The sequence below is a fragment of the Salmo trutta genome, chromosome 22 (genome assembly GCF_901001165.1).
Source record: "Salmo trutta chromosome 22, fSalTru1.1, whole genome shotgun sequence".
Lineage (NCBI taxonomy): Eukaryota > Metazoa > Chordata > Actinopteri > Salmoniformes > Salmonidae > Salmo > Salmo trutta.
Window position 1 is genome coordinate 12,089,475 of NC_042978.1, and position 16,406 is coordinate 12,105,880.

General features: G+C 41.8%; 1 protein-coding gene and 1 long non-coding RNA gene across 2 annotated transcripts; one reads left to right on the plus strand and one right to left on the minus strand.

Moving 5' to 3' along the window:
• Positions 1-7,629: 7,629 nt before the first annotated feature.
• LOC115158092 (uncharacterized) lies at positions 7,630-9,409 on the minus strand. Its single transcript, XR_003868619.1, has 2 exons — positions 9,143-9,409; positions 7,630-8,737 (listed from the first exon to the last, which is right to left on the minus strand). It is a non-coding gene; the product is annotated as an uncharacterized LOC115158092 (long non-coding RNA).
• A 1,099-nt stretch (positions 9,410-10,508) lies between these two features.
• LOC115158990 (Ig kappa chain V-V region K2) lies at positions 10,509-11,629 on the plus strand. The gene is made up of 2 exons (XM_075074248.1): positions 10,509-10,869; positions 11,178-11,629. Exons 1-2 carry the CDS (start codon positions 10,821-10,823, stop codon positions 11,525-11,527), a joined length of 399 nt encoding a protein of 132 aa, XP_074930349.1. The 5' UTR covers positions 10,509-10,820; the 3' UTR covers positions 11,528-11,629.
• Positions 11,630-16,406: the final 4,777 nt, after the last annotated feature.

The following is a 16,406-nucleotide window of genomic DNA, read 5'->3' on the forward strand; positions in this document are numbered from 1 at the left end:
CTTTATTTTGTCTGGTTTAGCATTCCAGATAAAGCGAAATATTTTTTGCTCATATGATTTGAAAAACGAATCATCAGATTAGGCAGCGCCATAAGTGAGTAAACTGAGATATGACTAAGGAGTTAATCAGGGCAATTTTTCAATAAATAGGCAGGTATTTACCTCTCCATGGTTGCAGGATCTTTTAAAAATAGACAAGTTTTCTATTGAAATTCAATGACGGAGAGCTTATTTATATCTTTTGTGATATGAATACCAAGTATGTCTACTTAACCCTCAGCCCATTTTATAGGTAAAATGCAGAGTAATGTAAAAGTTGTATTTTTTAAAGATCTAATACGTAATATTGTACACTTAAAATAATTAGGTTTTAGTCCAGAGAGTACAGAAAAGTTATCTAGATCTTCAATGAGACATTGCAGAGATCTAGCTTGCGGACTTAATATACCATTTGAGTCATACATGGGCACCTTTTGTTTTTAAGCCTTGGATTTCTAATCCTCTAATGTTGTTATTGGATCTGATTTTAATAGCAAGCATTTCGATGGCCATAACAAATAGATATGGTGGCAGCGGACACCCTTGTGTAATGCCTGTTTTCGCTCTAGTCCCTGTTTTCTGTTTTCTTTTTACCATTCTGACTGCCCTGACCCTGAGCCTGCCTGTTGTTCTATACCTCTCGGACACTGCTCTGGATTACTGACCTCTGCCTGCCCTCGACCTGTCGTTTGCCTGCCACCTGTTTTGTAAATTAACTTTTATTTCTAACTGTCTGCATCTGAGTCTTATGGTAATGTAGTAGCTGTGGTAATGTGATTGATTAGATGGCGCTGAAGGAGATGGCTGCCGTTTTACGGGCTCCTAACCAATTGTGCTATTGTGTGTTTTTTCATGTTATTTGTAACTTATTTTGTACATGATATTTCTGCCATCGTCTATTATGACCGAAAATAGCTTCTGGATATCAGGACAGCAATTACACACCTTGTAATGGACAACAACAAAAAATCTTTAAAAGAGTCGTATGCGAAGGATTTACTTCAGACACCCGACAGGCCCAAATCCCTGTCATTTGCATGAAGAAGAGAAGAGACATTGGGGACGTAGGTTGGGGTGCCTTGTAAGGATCCGACGGCGAGTGAGTAATCCGCCTCTACCATCAGTCCTATTAGCCAACGCGCAATCATTGGATAATAAAATGGATGAGCTCCGATCAAGACTATCCTACCAATGGGACATTAAAAACTGTAATATCTTATGTTTCACCAAGTCGTGGCTGAACGATGACATGGATAACATACAGCTGGTGGGGTTTACGCTGCATAGGCAAGATAGAAGAGCTGCCTCCAGTAAGACAGGGGTGGCGGTCTGTGTCTATTTGTAAATAACGAATATTAAGGAAGTCTCAAGGTTTTGCTTGCCTGAGGTAGAGTATCTCATGATAAGATGTAGACCACACTATTTACTAAGGGTCTTCATCTATATTTTTTGTAGCTGTTTATTTATCACCACAAACAGATGCTGGCACTAAGACCGCACTCAACGAGCTGTATAAGGCCATAAGCAAACAAGAAAATGCTCATCCAGAAGCCGCGCTCCTAGTGACCGGGGACTTTAATGCAGGCAAACTTAAATCCGTTTTACCTAATTTCTACCAGCATGTTACATGTACACCCAGAGGGGGAAACAAACTCTAGACCGCCTTTACTCCACACACAGAGACACGTACAAAGCTCTCCCTCGCCCGCCATTTGGCAAATCTGAACATAAGCTATACTCCTGAGTCCTGCTTACAAGCAAAAACTAAAGCAGGAAGTACCAGTGATTCACTCAATACGGAGTGGTCAGATGACGCAGATGCTAAGCTACAGAACTGTTTTGCTAGCACAGACTGGAATATGTTCTGGGATTCTTCTGATGGCATTGAGGAGTACACCACATCAGTCACTGACTTCATCAATAAGTGCATCGATGACGTTGTCCCCACAGTGACCATACGTACATACCCCAACCAGAGGCCATGGATTACAGGCAACATCCGCACTGAGCTAAAGGGTAGCGCTGCCGCTTTCAAGGATCGGGACTCTAACCCGACACTTATTTGAAATCCTGCTATGCCCTCCGATGAACCATCAATACAGGACTAAGATTGAATCGTACTACACCGGCTCTGACGCTCGTCGGATGTGGCATGGCTTGCAAACTATTACGGGCTACAAAGGGAAGCACAACCGTGAGCTGCCCAGTGACACAAGCCTACCAGACGAGCTAAATTACTTCTATACTTGCTTCGAGGCAAGCAACACTGAAGCATGCATAAGAGCATCAGTTGTTCCGGATGACTATTTGATCACGCTCTCCGTAGCCGACGTGAGTAAGACCTTCAAACGCGTCAACATTTACAAGGCCGCAGGGCCAGACGGATTACCAGGACGTGTACTCCAAGCATGCGCTGATCAACTAGAAGTGTCTTCACTGACATATTCAACCTGTCCCTGACAGTCTGTAATACCAACATGTTTCAAGCAGACCACCATAATCCCTTTGCCCAAGAACATCAAGGTAACCTGCCTAAATGACTATCGACCCGTTGCACTCACATCTGTAGACATGAAGTGCTTTGAATGTCTGGTCATGGCTCACATCACCACCATTATCCCAGAAACCCTAGACTCACTCCAATTTGCATACCGCCCCAACAGATGCACAGATGATGCAATCTCTATTGCACTCCACACTGACCTTTCCCACCTAGACCAAAGGACCACCTACATGAGAATGCTATTCATTGACTACAGCTCAGCGTTCAACACCATAGTGCCCTCAAAGCTCATCACTAAGCTAAGGACCCTGGGACTAAATACCTCCCTCTGCAACTGGATCCTGGACTTCCTGACGGGCTGCCCCCAGGTGGTAAGGGTAGGTAACAACACATCTGCCACACTGATCCTCAACACGTGGGCCCCTCAGGGGTGCGTGCTCAGTCCCCTCATGTACTTCCTGTTCACCCATGACTGCATGGCCAAGTACGACTCCAGTACCATCATTAAGTTTCCTGACGACACAACAGTGGAAGGCCTGATCACCGACAATGATGAGACAGCCTATAGGGAGGAGTTCAGAGACCTGGAAGTGTGGTGCCAGGATACCAACCTCTCCCTCAACGTGATCAAGACAAAGGAGGGAGAGGTTATTATCTGGTTTTATCCTTGCGCCACACTGCCATACTAAGGTTACACTTCCAATATGCTTTCTGGTGTTGTTCTTCTTCTTCACTACAGAAAAAAGCATTTAGTCCCATATTATAGTATTCAGGGATGACTTTCCTTACATTCCATCTGGTGGATATGATGAACTCCAACGTATAAAGGCTTCATATGAGCCATTCTAAAGTTCATAAGCACTACATAAATGCTTGACAAAACAAAATAATGTAATTGTACAAAACATTTGGAGCACCTTCCTAATTTTGAGTTGCACCCCCTTTTGCCCTCAGAACATCTCAATTTGTCAGGGCATGGACTCTACAAAGGTGTCAAAAGTGTTCCACAGGGATGCTGGCCCATGTTGACTCCAATGCTTTCCACAGTTATGTCAAGTTGGCTGGATAAACTTTGGGTGGTGGACCATTCTTGATACACACAGGAAACTGTTGAGCATGAGAAACCCAGCAGCGTTGCAGTTCTTGACACACTCAAACCAGTGCACCTGGCATCTACTACCATACCATGTTCAAAGGCACTTAAATATTTTGTCTTATCCATTTACACTCTGAATGGCACACAGACAATCCATGGCTCAATTGTCTCAAGGCTTAAAAATCCTTCCCATCATCTACACTGATTGAAGTGGATTTAACAAGTGCCATCAAAAAGGGATCATAGCTTTCACCTGGATTCACCTGATCAGTCTGTCATGGAAAGAGCAGGTGTTTTTAATGTTTTGTACACTCAGTGTACATTGTGTGATATTTGGTTCTTATATATCTGGTGCTTTGCCAAATGTGGCATAAACCCTTTGCTTCTGAATGATTTCTGAAGCGTCTATTGTGCATTAAAAAGGGTTTATAAGGGCTGATAAGTTGTAGTTCATTTAAATACAGAAAACAAATATAGAAATATATATATATATTTTTCGGTCTCTTCCTATCATTCAACTTTTTTTTGTACAGAAGGACACATGTTCTTTGAGGGGAAAAACTAAGGGGAGTTCAGACATGCAAACCAATATTTAATTTCCCGAAATGGTTAAAGCTAGAATTGAAACAATAACAAAACCGGACGCCCTGCCTCTGTTTTGAAAAAAAAAAAAAAAAATGTTTAGTATCCAAATCAGAATCACAATTATTCGGCAAATACATTTGCATGCACAGGAATTTGACTCTGTGAAAGAGTGCTGCCACAATAAACAGAATTTACAGACAAACAATATACTGAATATATGGTACTATCAATAGGGGGCGGGGGTATATGGGACACCATACAAGAAGGTATGATGACTGATATGTTTGGCAATGTAGCCCCAGCACCAGCAGACATGTTGATAGGAACACTATCTGTATCGGCTGTGAATGACAATAAAAGATGAAAGACAAGTGCAGTGGTGGAAAATGTACCCTATTGTCATACTTGAGTAAAAGTAAAGATCCCTTAACAGAAAATGACTAAAGTGAAAGTCACCCAGGAAAAATCTACTTGAGTAAAAGTCTTAAAATTACTTGGTTTGAAATATGTTTAAGTATCAAAAGTAAACGCTAAAATATACATAGGTATCAAAAGTAAAAGTCTAAATCATTTCAAATTCCTTACAAACCAGACAGCACCATTTTCTTGTTATTTTTATTTACGGATAGCCAGGGGCATGCTCTCACCCTCAGACATAATTTACAAACTAAGCATGTGTTTAGTGAGTCTGCCGGATCAGAGGCAGTAGGGATGATCAGGGATGTTCTCTTGATAAGTGTGTGAATTAGATTTTTTTTCTTCCAAATATAATGAGTACTTTTGGGTGTCAGTATGGAGTAAAATGTACATACTTTTCATTAGGAATGTAGTGAAGTAAAAGTATAAAGTTGTCAAAAATATAAATACTAAAGTACAGATACCTACAAAAACGACTAAAGTAAAAATACTTGACAGTACTACTTACAGTTGAAGTCGGAAGTTTACTTACACCTTAGCCAAATACATTTAAACTCAGTTTTTCACAATTCCTGACATTTAATCCTAGTAAAAATTCCCTGTCTTAGGTCAGTTAGCATCACCACTTGATTTTAAGAATGTGAAATGTCAGAATAATAGTAGAGAGAATGATTTATTTCAGCTTTTATTTCTTTCATCACATTCCTAGTGGGTCAGAAGTTTACATACACTCAATTAGTATTTGGTATCATTGCCTTTAAATTGTTTAACTTGGGTCAAACGTTCCGGGTAGCCTTCCACAAGCTTCCCACAATAAGTTGGGTGAATTCTGGCCCATTCCTCCTGACAGAGCTGGTATAACTGAGTCAGGTTTGTAGGCCTCCTTGCTCGCACACGCTTTTTCAGCTCTGCCCACACATTTTCTATAGGACTGAGGTCCGGGCTTTGTGATGGCCACTCCAATACCTTGACTTTGTTGGCCTTAAGCCATTTTGCCACAACTTTGGAAGTATGCTTGGGGTCAATGTCCATTTGGAAGACCCATTTGCGACCAAGCTTTAACTTCCTGACGGATGTCTTGAGATGTTGCTTCAATATATCCACATAATTTTCCTCATGATGCCATCTATTTTGTGAAGTGCACCTGTCCCTCCTGCAGCAAAGCACCCCCACAACATGATGCTGCCACCCCCGTGCTTCACAGTTGGGATGGTGTTCTTCAGCTTGCAAGCATCCTCCTTTTTCCTCCAAACATAAGATGGTCATTATGGCCAAACAGTTCTATTTTTGTTTCATCAGACCAGAAGACATTTCTCTCATTTGTCCCCATGTCCAGTTGCAAACCGTAGTCTGGCTTTTTTATGGCGGTTTTGGAGCAGTGGCTTCTTCCTTGCTGAGCGGCCTTTCAGGTTATGTCGATATAGGACTCGTTTTACTGTGGTTATAGATACTTTTGTACCTGTTTCCTCCAGCATCTTCAGAAGGTCCTTTGCTGTTGTTCTGGGATTGATTTGCACTTTTCACACCAAAGTATGTTCATCTCCAGGAGACAGAACGTGTTTCCTTCCTGAGCAGTATGATGGCTGCGTGGTCCCATGGTGTTTATACTTGCATACTATTGTTTGTACAGATGAACATGGTACCTTCAGGCATTTGGAAATTGCTCCCAATGATGAACCGGACTTGTGGAGGTCTACCATTATTTTTCAGAGGTCTTGGCTGATTTCTTTTGATTTTCCCAAGATGTCAAGCAAAGAGGCACCGAGTTTGAAGGTAGACCTTGAAATACATCCACAGGTACTCCTCCAATTGACTCAAATGATGTAAATTAGCCTATCAGAAGCTTCTAAAGCCGTGACATAATTTTCTGGAATTTTCCAAGCTGTTTAAAGGCACAGTCAACTTTGTGTATGTAAACTTCTGACGCACTGGAATTGTGATACAGTGAAATAATCTGTCTGTAAACAATTGTTGGAAAAATTACTTGTGTCATGCACAAAGTAGATGTCCTAACCGACTTGCCAAAACTATAGTTTGTTAACAAGAAATGTGTGGCGTGGTTGAAAATCAAGTTTTAATGACTCCAACCTAAGTGAATGTAAACTTCCATCTTCAACTGTAAGTACTTTACACCACTAGACAAGTGTAATATTTGCACATTGTTATATTAGCAGAACACTACAGTACTTGCTACAGTTGCTACAGTACTATGTGCATGATGGTTTATTCTACATGGAAGTATTACACTTGATAGTTATCAAAACACTTTGTTTAGAATATCTACTTAAATTCTGAAATTGCATTCCCCATCTGTTTGATTACATCGATGGAAGGGACTTAACCACCCACTGGAGACTTGAAGACAGATCCTCACGCAGAGAGCTGTGCAAATAGACCGTAGAAATGCCATTCTAGTATTGGTTAGACAGTTGAAGTTGTACTCTAAACACAACATTAAACAAAATCATATGGATTAATATCAGTCTAAACAAGGTGTAGATTAGAACACACATTGTTTGAACTTGTAACAAGACTGCATGGGATTATTACTAATAAGACTCAGCGCATCCAGTGGCAATGTCCACAATAGGTATAACGCTGGGAGCTGCTTGCTGATGTAACAGCTCCAATTCAGTCACATGCTGACCACAGCAAAATAAATGTACACATACAATGTTCTTCAATCATTGCACCCACACTGCTCACGCGCCTCAGCGAGCGTCTGCATGGCCAGGCGCTAAAATAGAAATAGGTTCTATTTGTGACGCTCAATGCACTGCAAGTCCGGCCTCTCCCATGTCCTCATTGGTTTTTAGGAGCATATACCTATGTGCCGTCTCCTCATTGGTGTTTAGGAGCATATTCCCACGTGGGTGATTGAAAGATGAACTGACGTCCACACTCCAGTCAGTTGTAGTAATGCACCGTAAAGTTGGTTGTCAACCGCCATATAAAGTCCAAAGAAGTAAAAAAGAAGCCCGAGGAGAGATGACGAGAAAGGAATTCGGTTTACTGTTTTATCTGTGGATTAATTGTCAGAGTAGAGGACCTTGTACATTTCAGGTAAAATAACATCCCAATGTTTATATCCCCGGACAAATTAGCTAGCAACAGCAAGCTAGCTAGCTGAATTTCCATAAATGTTTCATGCTTTTCGACTTGTCCCCAAATTAATATAATTGGTTCAGAGTTTGTTTTGATATTTCAACCTGCGTGTCCTAGTCGTGTCTGGTGTGGCGGTACACAATCAACATCCATTTTGGTCAGCATGTTACACTTCCGACATCGCATAAATAAAAACAATGAGCAAGTTCATTTTGCATGACTAGTGCCCCGGGTGGGTGGAGATTTAATTTTACAACCAATGGACGGGGTGGTGCAAAACGAACTCGCCCATTGAAACTGATTGTCGGTTATTGCGGGTTAGGGTGGAACTGATTGAATATAGCCCTTAGACAATATTTCTTATTTGGCTTAGTGAACTCGGATCTCTACGCTTATTATTCTACTGAGGAGAGGAAAACCTGCCGAGGAAGAGGATGGAGTTGGTCTTGTTTTTGTCTGATGAAGAAGACACAAACCTCGCCCCCTGTTCATCCAAGACAGATTGGCCCTGCACCCGTCGAACGCCTCCATCCCTCACCTGTGCTAACACTTTGGTCACCTTTGAACCTATATACACGTCACCAGTGACCCATAACCCCATGTGAGAGTGCCCCTAGTGGACAAAACAGGCAAAAACATCTCTAGAAAGACAACGTATACACAGGTCAGAATGTCTCCTACACATTTGGTTTCCTCAAAGCAAGACTTCTGTAAATGACTAATTAACAAGTTAACAATAGCAGAAACAAATAATGAAACAATATAAGCTCATGTCATGCATTTTTATATTAGACAGCATTTCACAGCCTTGATTAAAGAGACAGTTTAGGCTCTGTCCCTGCACTGTCCCGGAAGTGCAGGTCTACATATTGCAGGATGTGGGCCACTGCACTGAGCAGAAGGATGTCTGTGTTCTCATCAACTTCCAGCTCATACGAGTAGTTCTTCACTGGGACAATGTAGGAGGTGGACATGCCAAGCAGAGCCCCAGCCTTGGTCATACACACACACACACACACACACACACACACACACACACACACACACACACACACACACACACACACACACACACACACACACACACACACACACACACACAGAGAGAAGTCAGCTGAGGATGTTCACAGTAGAACTACATTCCAGTGTGTACATTCCAGATATTCAAATAACTAATGACTAACTCATCAATAAGGGGTTTATAGAGAGTGCTGTCTGCTAAATGTTTTCGTCATGGTCGGTTTCCTGACACACCTGATGCACGTGTCCGCAATGCCACTTGATGCACACCTACAAAACACATTTGTTTCTCACGCTGTCAATTGACCTCAGAGTATCGACAGTTCTTACACAACAACCATTACTGCCATTGCTGAAACGCTTCTGCTTTTGCTCACCCAGGTCACTGATGTGTTCTCTGGGCTGTTGGCAGGTGGTGCCTAAGCCTTTGTTGTAGCTGGACACCTTTTAGAAGAATCCACTACAAGGACGACACCGTGGACCTTGTCTTCAAGGGACGGCTTCTTCAGTCTCTGATCTCACAGGCTTCTCAGGACTGAACTGTAGAGGATGAATGGGAATGAGAACATTAGCTTGGTTCGTCAAACCTATCAGCTGAGAGAGTATTGAAATATTCTCTACTATGCAGAGGAATGTGTATCAGGGGTGAGCAACTCCTGTGCTGTCCTGTGAGGCTGCCTGCATGATTCTGTTCCAACCCAGCACAAACGCACCTGATTCATAATAGTGGTTTTAATTGCAGACCGTGATTAGGTGAATCAGGTGTGTTAGAGGTAGCCTGGTACAAAAGCCGACACACACTGTGACACACTTTCTCAACCCTGATCTATGTAAATGTCGACTCCTGATACCTGCACTGTCTTAAGGCGTCCTCATACATCGGTTCAGTTTGCTCCTAGTAGAACTCGGCTAGGCGAAGTGAACGTCTGTGCTCACATACTCCCTTAAAAGACCTTTGCTTGAGAAACGAGGGATGTTACTGTTTGTGCCTTTTTGTAAGTTTGGGGCAATTATGTTGCATGAGAGATGGAATCCAAATCTTTCGCCGGACATACAGTTGTTGGCCTACTCACATTGTAGGTCACTCACAGTCCTCTGTGTGGCCATTTCCCACAAATCCCAATAGACAATGCAGTACATTTGGGAGCCTAACACGGAATCCAAACCGGCTGCGCGCGTGCGCCATCGTGCATAAATTTATGTTGTCCCCCTACACCAAACGTGATCACGACACGCAGGTTAAAATATCAAAACAAACTCTGAACCAATGACGTTAATTTGGGGACAGGTCGAAAAGCATTAAACATTTGTGGCAATTTAACTAGTTAGCTTGCACTTGCTAGCTAATTTGTGCTATTTAGCTAGCTTGCTGTTGCTAGCTAATTTGTCCTGGGATATAAACATTGAGTTGTTATCTTACCTGAAATGCACAAGGTCCTCTACTCCGACAATTAATCCACACATAAAACAGCCAACCAAATCGTTTCTAGTCATCTCTCCTCCTTCCAGGCTTTTTCATTTTTTAACTTATATGGTGATTGGCATCTAAACTTTCATAGTATTACCACGACTACCGGCAAAACAGTTCATCTTTCAATCACCCATGTGGGTATAACCAATGAGGAGATGGCACGTCGGTACCTGCTTCTATAAACCAATGAGGAGATGGGAGAGGCAGGACTTGCAGCGCGATCTGCGTCAAAAATAGGAATGACTTCTATTTTAGCCCTTGACAACGCAGCCGCTCGTTGACATGCGCGAGCAGTGTGGGTGCAATAATTGAATAACATGGATTCCTAAATAATTTTTGCGACGCGAGCGGAGTGGTCAGCCTGTTAAGGTAATGCTGCCTTTGTAGACTGTGACACATCTGAGATTGAAATGGTCTGATGAGTTTGTGCACAACGTGTTGGAAGGCAGTTCCTCTGTGAGACTCAGTTGGACCAACAAACACAGCCTACTTCTCCCCAGACAAACCTCAAGCAGAGTGTACGAGGGAGTCGGACCAAAAGCTTCCTTTTCATCATCTCACAGAATCGAGCACTGCATCCGGCCATGAAAGTGACAACGAGAATCATGTTGTGCTTGTCAATCATACTGAATGGTAAGTACATTTTACGATAACAATGGTTAAAGATATTAAACATTTGATATAACCTCATTGAGTGTTTTGTTGGTTGTGTTCCTCAATGCATTTAAATGCTTTACTGTCAGTTACAATTGTCCTGGTACAATCCTTCAGTAACCGTGACACTTTGTTGCGGTGACAGTTCAGTAGGCATATCAAGACATTATGAAATGGAATGCATTTTTGAATCAGAATTGACTTGAGGAACTAGTTATTAGGGCTTGTATCTGGACCGGGCCACTGTCTGTAGCCTTATATGATTTGCCTCCTGTGACTTTCTACAGGTGTACGTTTGGATGAGTCCCTGGGTGTATCACTGAAGAGCTTATCAGTGAAAGTGGGCGAGGATGCCACTCTGGACTGCGCTCTGTCCACTAACTGTAGCATTGCCACTGTGAGCTGGTACAAGCAGAGTCAAGGAGAGAGGCCTGAACTGGTACTCAGCTACCGTCTGACCAACACCTCCCGTGTGCACTACGGCCATGGCTTCCATCCCGACAAGATCACTGTCCAGACCAATGATAGCAGGCCACTTCACCAGCATCAGTTACTGATCCATGGATCTGAAGAGAATGACATGGCTGTTTATTTCTGTGGACTAACAGAAGGATTTGAAAGAACAACTGATTTGTAGAGATGAATGTGAGGTGTACTATGTAATAACACTGTACTGTATCTTCAGGCTACTCTGTATTGGTCTTCCAAAGCAACTGCTAATAAACTCAAGTTGATGTTGTTTTGTTGTTGTCATGTTCTAAGAGTGCTGTATCTCCTGAGTGTTTTTTTATGGGGTTTCATGGAAAATTTATAGTGGGTTAACTAACATTTATAATGTAGGCGGGAAAGGGAGAAGGGCAGAAACATATAGTGTAAAGTTAATTGTGGTTTACCACAGATAATTTACACTGTCAGAATCACCCCATACTCCAGCGTGGGCAGAACTGTACATCTGTTTCAGACACAACCACTTGTGCCAACCGTTCTTTCCTGTTTTTCTATCCTCCTACAAACTGAATAACTGATCTACTTGTTTTGAGCCTGATATAGAAGGGGGCAACATGTGCCTTGGGAAAACACTCATGTTCCACCCAGATAGTTTTTCACAACATTTCCTCTCTGCACCAGTGTCCTTCCTCTATAATAACTTAGTTCTGAGAGTTTAGCTATTAACGTTACCTTTAGAGAAGGTGGAAATAGGAATCTATCATTTATTGACATTCTCCTAATTAGTGATGATCTGACGGTTCTTAGAACGATTGGGCTAAATGCTCAAATGTTGTATAAAAGATATGAGGTGAAGAACTGCTTTTTGTTGAACGTCTAGCAACCCAAAGATAGCGTGTTCGAATCTCATCACAGACGACTTTAGCATTATAGCAACTTTGCAACTACTAACTACTTTTTAGCTACTTTGCAACTACTAACTACTTTTTAGCTACTTTGCAACTACTTAGCATATTAGCTAAACCTAAACCCAACTCTAACCTTAACCCTTTTACCTAACCTTTCCCCTAACCCTAATCCTAACCTTAACCCTTTTAGCTAACCCTTCCCCTAACCTTAAACCCTTAACCCTTTAACCTAACTCCTAACCTTAAGCCCCAGCTAAATGCATCATATGGGGATGATTTCTCTATTTTGAAAGTTACATATCTTGAAAGTCCATGTTTTGCTTGTCAACAATCAAGTTATGTCAACGATTGACGAATGAAACATACCAAAAGTATCATTTTTGGGTGGAGTTTTCCTGTAATAAGTGCTGGCCTCAACACATTACAGAAAGAGATGAATTAACTGTATAGGAAGCTCTGGGGACAGGTCGTCTGCATACTGGACAGCCAATAAAATGGCAGATGCAAACAGATCATCTTTAGCGGACAACAGTTCTTAAGGGGTTGAACAAAAAAATCTGTTTGCGATTTTGTTCATACTGGCATCTGAGTTGTGCGGTTGCAATATCAACAGCCCCTTATCTCTGATATATCTTGGCATGCATCATTCACGACTACGTTTATGTTGTGTGCTGCTCAACGGATATATAATGCACAATGTCTTAGGAAAGACTGTCTGGGTTGGCAATAGTCAGTATAGAAAATAGTCGGGCCCACAACCTGGACCATGGCATGGCAAAAACATTTGCACACAGAAAAGGAGGACTTCAGGACACTAGAGGAGTCTCTCAAGTTGGATTTAATTTGATTTGATTTAATTGACCTTGAATATTGCAATTTGTGTAGGCTTATTATCCAGAGTTCAGCAATAAATAGTTGTCCTCAAGCTGACAATTTTTTCCCCTCATTGTTAGGCTATTTGTGTCACGACCGGCGCAATGAGGGGACCAAGATGCAGCGTGGCATGTGTTCATGATTATTTATTTAAATCAGAACACTTAAACAAAATAATAAACAATGGAAACAAAATCGCACAGTTCTGTCAGGTAAAACAGAAAACGACTACCCACAAAACACAGATGGAAAAAGGCTGCCTAAGTATGGTTCCCAATCAGAGACAACGATAGACAGCTGCCTCTGATTGGAAACCATACCTGGCCAAAACATAGAAATATAAACACCTAGAATGCCCACCCCATATCACACCCTGACCTAACTAAACAGAGAAAAACGTCTCTCTCAGGTCAGGGCATGACAATTTGATGTCATTTTTATTTTCAAAAGTTTATAAAGCCACCCGAGTGGCGCAACTGTCTAAAGCACGGCATCACCGTGCTTGAGGTGTCACTACAGGCCCGGGTTCGATCCCAGACTGTGTAACAACCGGCCGTGACCGGGAGTCCCATAGGGCGGTGCACAATTGGCCAAGCGTCGTCCGGGTTAGGGGAGGGTTTGGCCGGGGGGGCTTTACTTGGCTCATCGCGCTCTAGCAACTCCTTGTGGCAGGCCGGGCGCCTGCAGGCTGACTTCGGTAGTCAGTTGAACTGTGTGGCTTCCGGATTAAGCAGGTGGGTGTTAAGAAGCGTGGTTTGGCAGGTCATGTTCCAGAGGATGCATGACTCGACCTGTGCCTCTCCCGAGCCCGTTGGGGATTTGCAGCGATGAGACAGGATCCTAATTGGATATTATGAAGTTGGGGAGAGAAAAAAAAGTGTATAAATACCAGCTAAATGTGGTATGTAGTGATAGATAGTACACTGCATATAAAACAATCCCTATTAAGCTAGTGTTTTGAGGGTGGACTGACTATATTATTTGGCTTTAATAGACTGGTTTTTAGCATAACTTTCTATCCAAGCTGGGAGAGAGCGAGAGGACGGCTCATGTCATGCAGGTTCAGGTAGGCTATACAGGACAGCTCTATATTCAAAACATTTATATTGGTAGCTGATTAGTATGCTGTTGCATCGAACATTTATTTTACAATGTCCAATATTTGAATTTCAGCTTAATTACTGAACAAGTAGGCTAATTACATTAATGCCAGCAGTCTAAAAATGGCAGCATTGCCACAGCGTGTATAGCTTCGTCAAACGTTAGGCTTAACATGAGAAAATTACGACCAAATAGGCCTATCAATAACCGTTTATCCATTAGCTAAAGCAAAATGAAGCCCTGGCACCACAGAAAGCCTATCATCGATTCATTCGATAGGCAGGCAGGTGCATAGACGTTTCACAATTTCAGCACCATGGACAGCGATTGGTAGTCTATTCTTGTAATATAAAAATGGGGGGGGGATTTGTAACATATCATATGTTTTGCAAATTCGTAACATATTGTACTAATTGCAATTTGTAACATTTTGAACAAATTACAATTCGTAATATATCATACAAATTCTAATTCATAACATATGATACGAAATGGATGATGGATTTAATACATTCCAATACGAAACGTAACATGTCATACGAAATGGAGTGTCTCGGTTTTACATACGGAATCATACGAAATGCTCTGAGACCACGTTGGTGTGAGAGGAGAGAGCTGCATGATACTGGAGGACAAGACACCAAGACCCTCAAGGGACTCAGGCAGTTGGCTTTTCTCCTCTCCAGAGCACCAACTGAAACAAACCACTCAGCCAGAATGAACAGAGCAGGACTATGTTTCACTTTACTACTACTGGGGTAACTTTCAGCTCAACTTTCAATGCAGATTGCACTTCATTCTATCTGCGTTCTTGCAGTATTCTGATGATAATAATAGTTATGGTTTTCCTCAGGTGTGTACATGGGGGGAAGCCCTCTCTAAAGGATATGGTGTTTAGTAGGGGCATCCAGCTCTTTGTAGAAGGTAAGCTGGAATTTGAATACCTTTTGCTGCAATGTGTATTTGAAGGCTAATTATTATTGACACATTCTCACACAAAGGAGCTCATAATTGTCTGTACTTCAATAACATTTGCTCAAGCGAGTTCTAAGATTTCTCCAAGTGCTTGGTTCGAACACCTTTTCAGCCCAAAGTCTTCATGCATGTTGACTTTCTTTCTCCTGTCAGGTTTGAACCCTTCTGATCCATCTGTACTCATCCTCTCCTCGTTCGGGAGCGACCCTGGTGCTTCACACACACCTGTGCTGGTGTGTGTCCTCAGTGGTTTACACACACACCTGGTGGACATCATTTGGTGGATCAACAACACCGTGGTTACCCCAGAGAACAGTGTTGTTTGGAGTTCCAGGGGAAGCAATGGCACGTACACAGCTACTGGACTGTGGACTGTGTCTGGAAAGGACTGGATGCCACAGAATTACTACCAATGTGGAACCAGACATGAAGGAAAGCTTTATATAAATGTAACACAGTCCTCACTTTGCAGGGATTTTACTTAATTACAAATGTTTGTTAATTTATCAAAAATGATCTGTACTTGACAGCCTCCTTTGCATTTAATGTACAGTCTTTAAACTTATTAAAATATGAATGCCATGATGTTTTTTTGAGTATTTTAGTGAAAGGTTATTTTCCTGGCTGCTATTACTATATGTTGACACAAGAGGGCGCTCCCAGCCTAAAGTTGGAGGAGATGTGGTCGTGTTGCGTGATGGTAAAGTTCTTATGCAGGGCATCTGTTATACACACTCACCGACTTCAACTGACACAATGTTTCTCTCTCAAACTGTTATATAAATGGTTTAAAAAACGGCACTTCTTAATCAAGCACATGCTGAATTGTTCAAATACGCTTTCATTGACTTTCCAATTATTGTTTCCTCCTCTCAATCATAAAAAAGATGTCATTTATAAGGTTGTGATATCATCATCTATAAAACACAAAAAGTAAAAAAGATATAATGTATAAGGTTGTGATATCATCATCTAGAAAATACAAAAAGTAAAAAAGATATAATGTATAAGGTTGTGATATCATCATCTAGAAAATACAAAAAGTCTGACATCCACTTCTTTATTTTGCCCTTTGTCCTGCTTGTCTGATTCCTATGAATAATTAACCATAACAGCCCAATTGCCAGTATCAGCCAATGACCTTGCTGTTGGAGCTCAGCTAACTACTTGCTGTGTTAGGAAAGTCAGCAGATTTGGGCTACTTGTTGAAAA

Coding starts and splice junctions, on each gene's coding strand:
- LOC115158990 (XM_075074248.1), top strand. CDS start 10,821: ATGAAAGTGACAACGAGAATCATGTTGTGCTTGTCAATCATACTGAAT. Junction 10,870..11,177: donor CTTGTCAATCATACTGAATG/GTAAGTACATTT, acceptor GACTTTCTACAG/GTGTACGTTTGGATGAGTCC.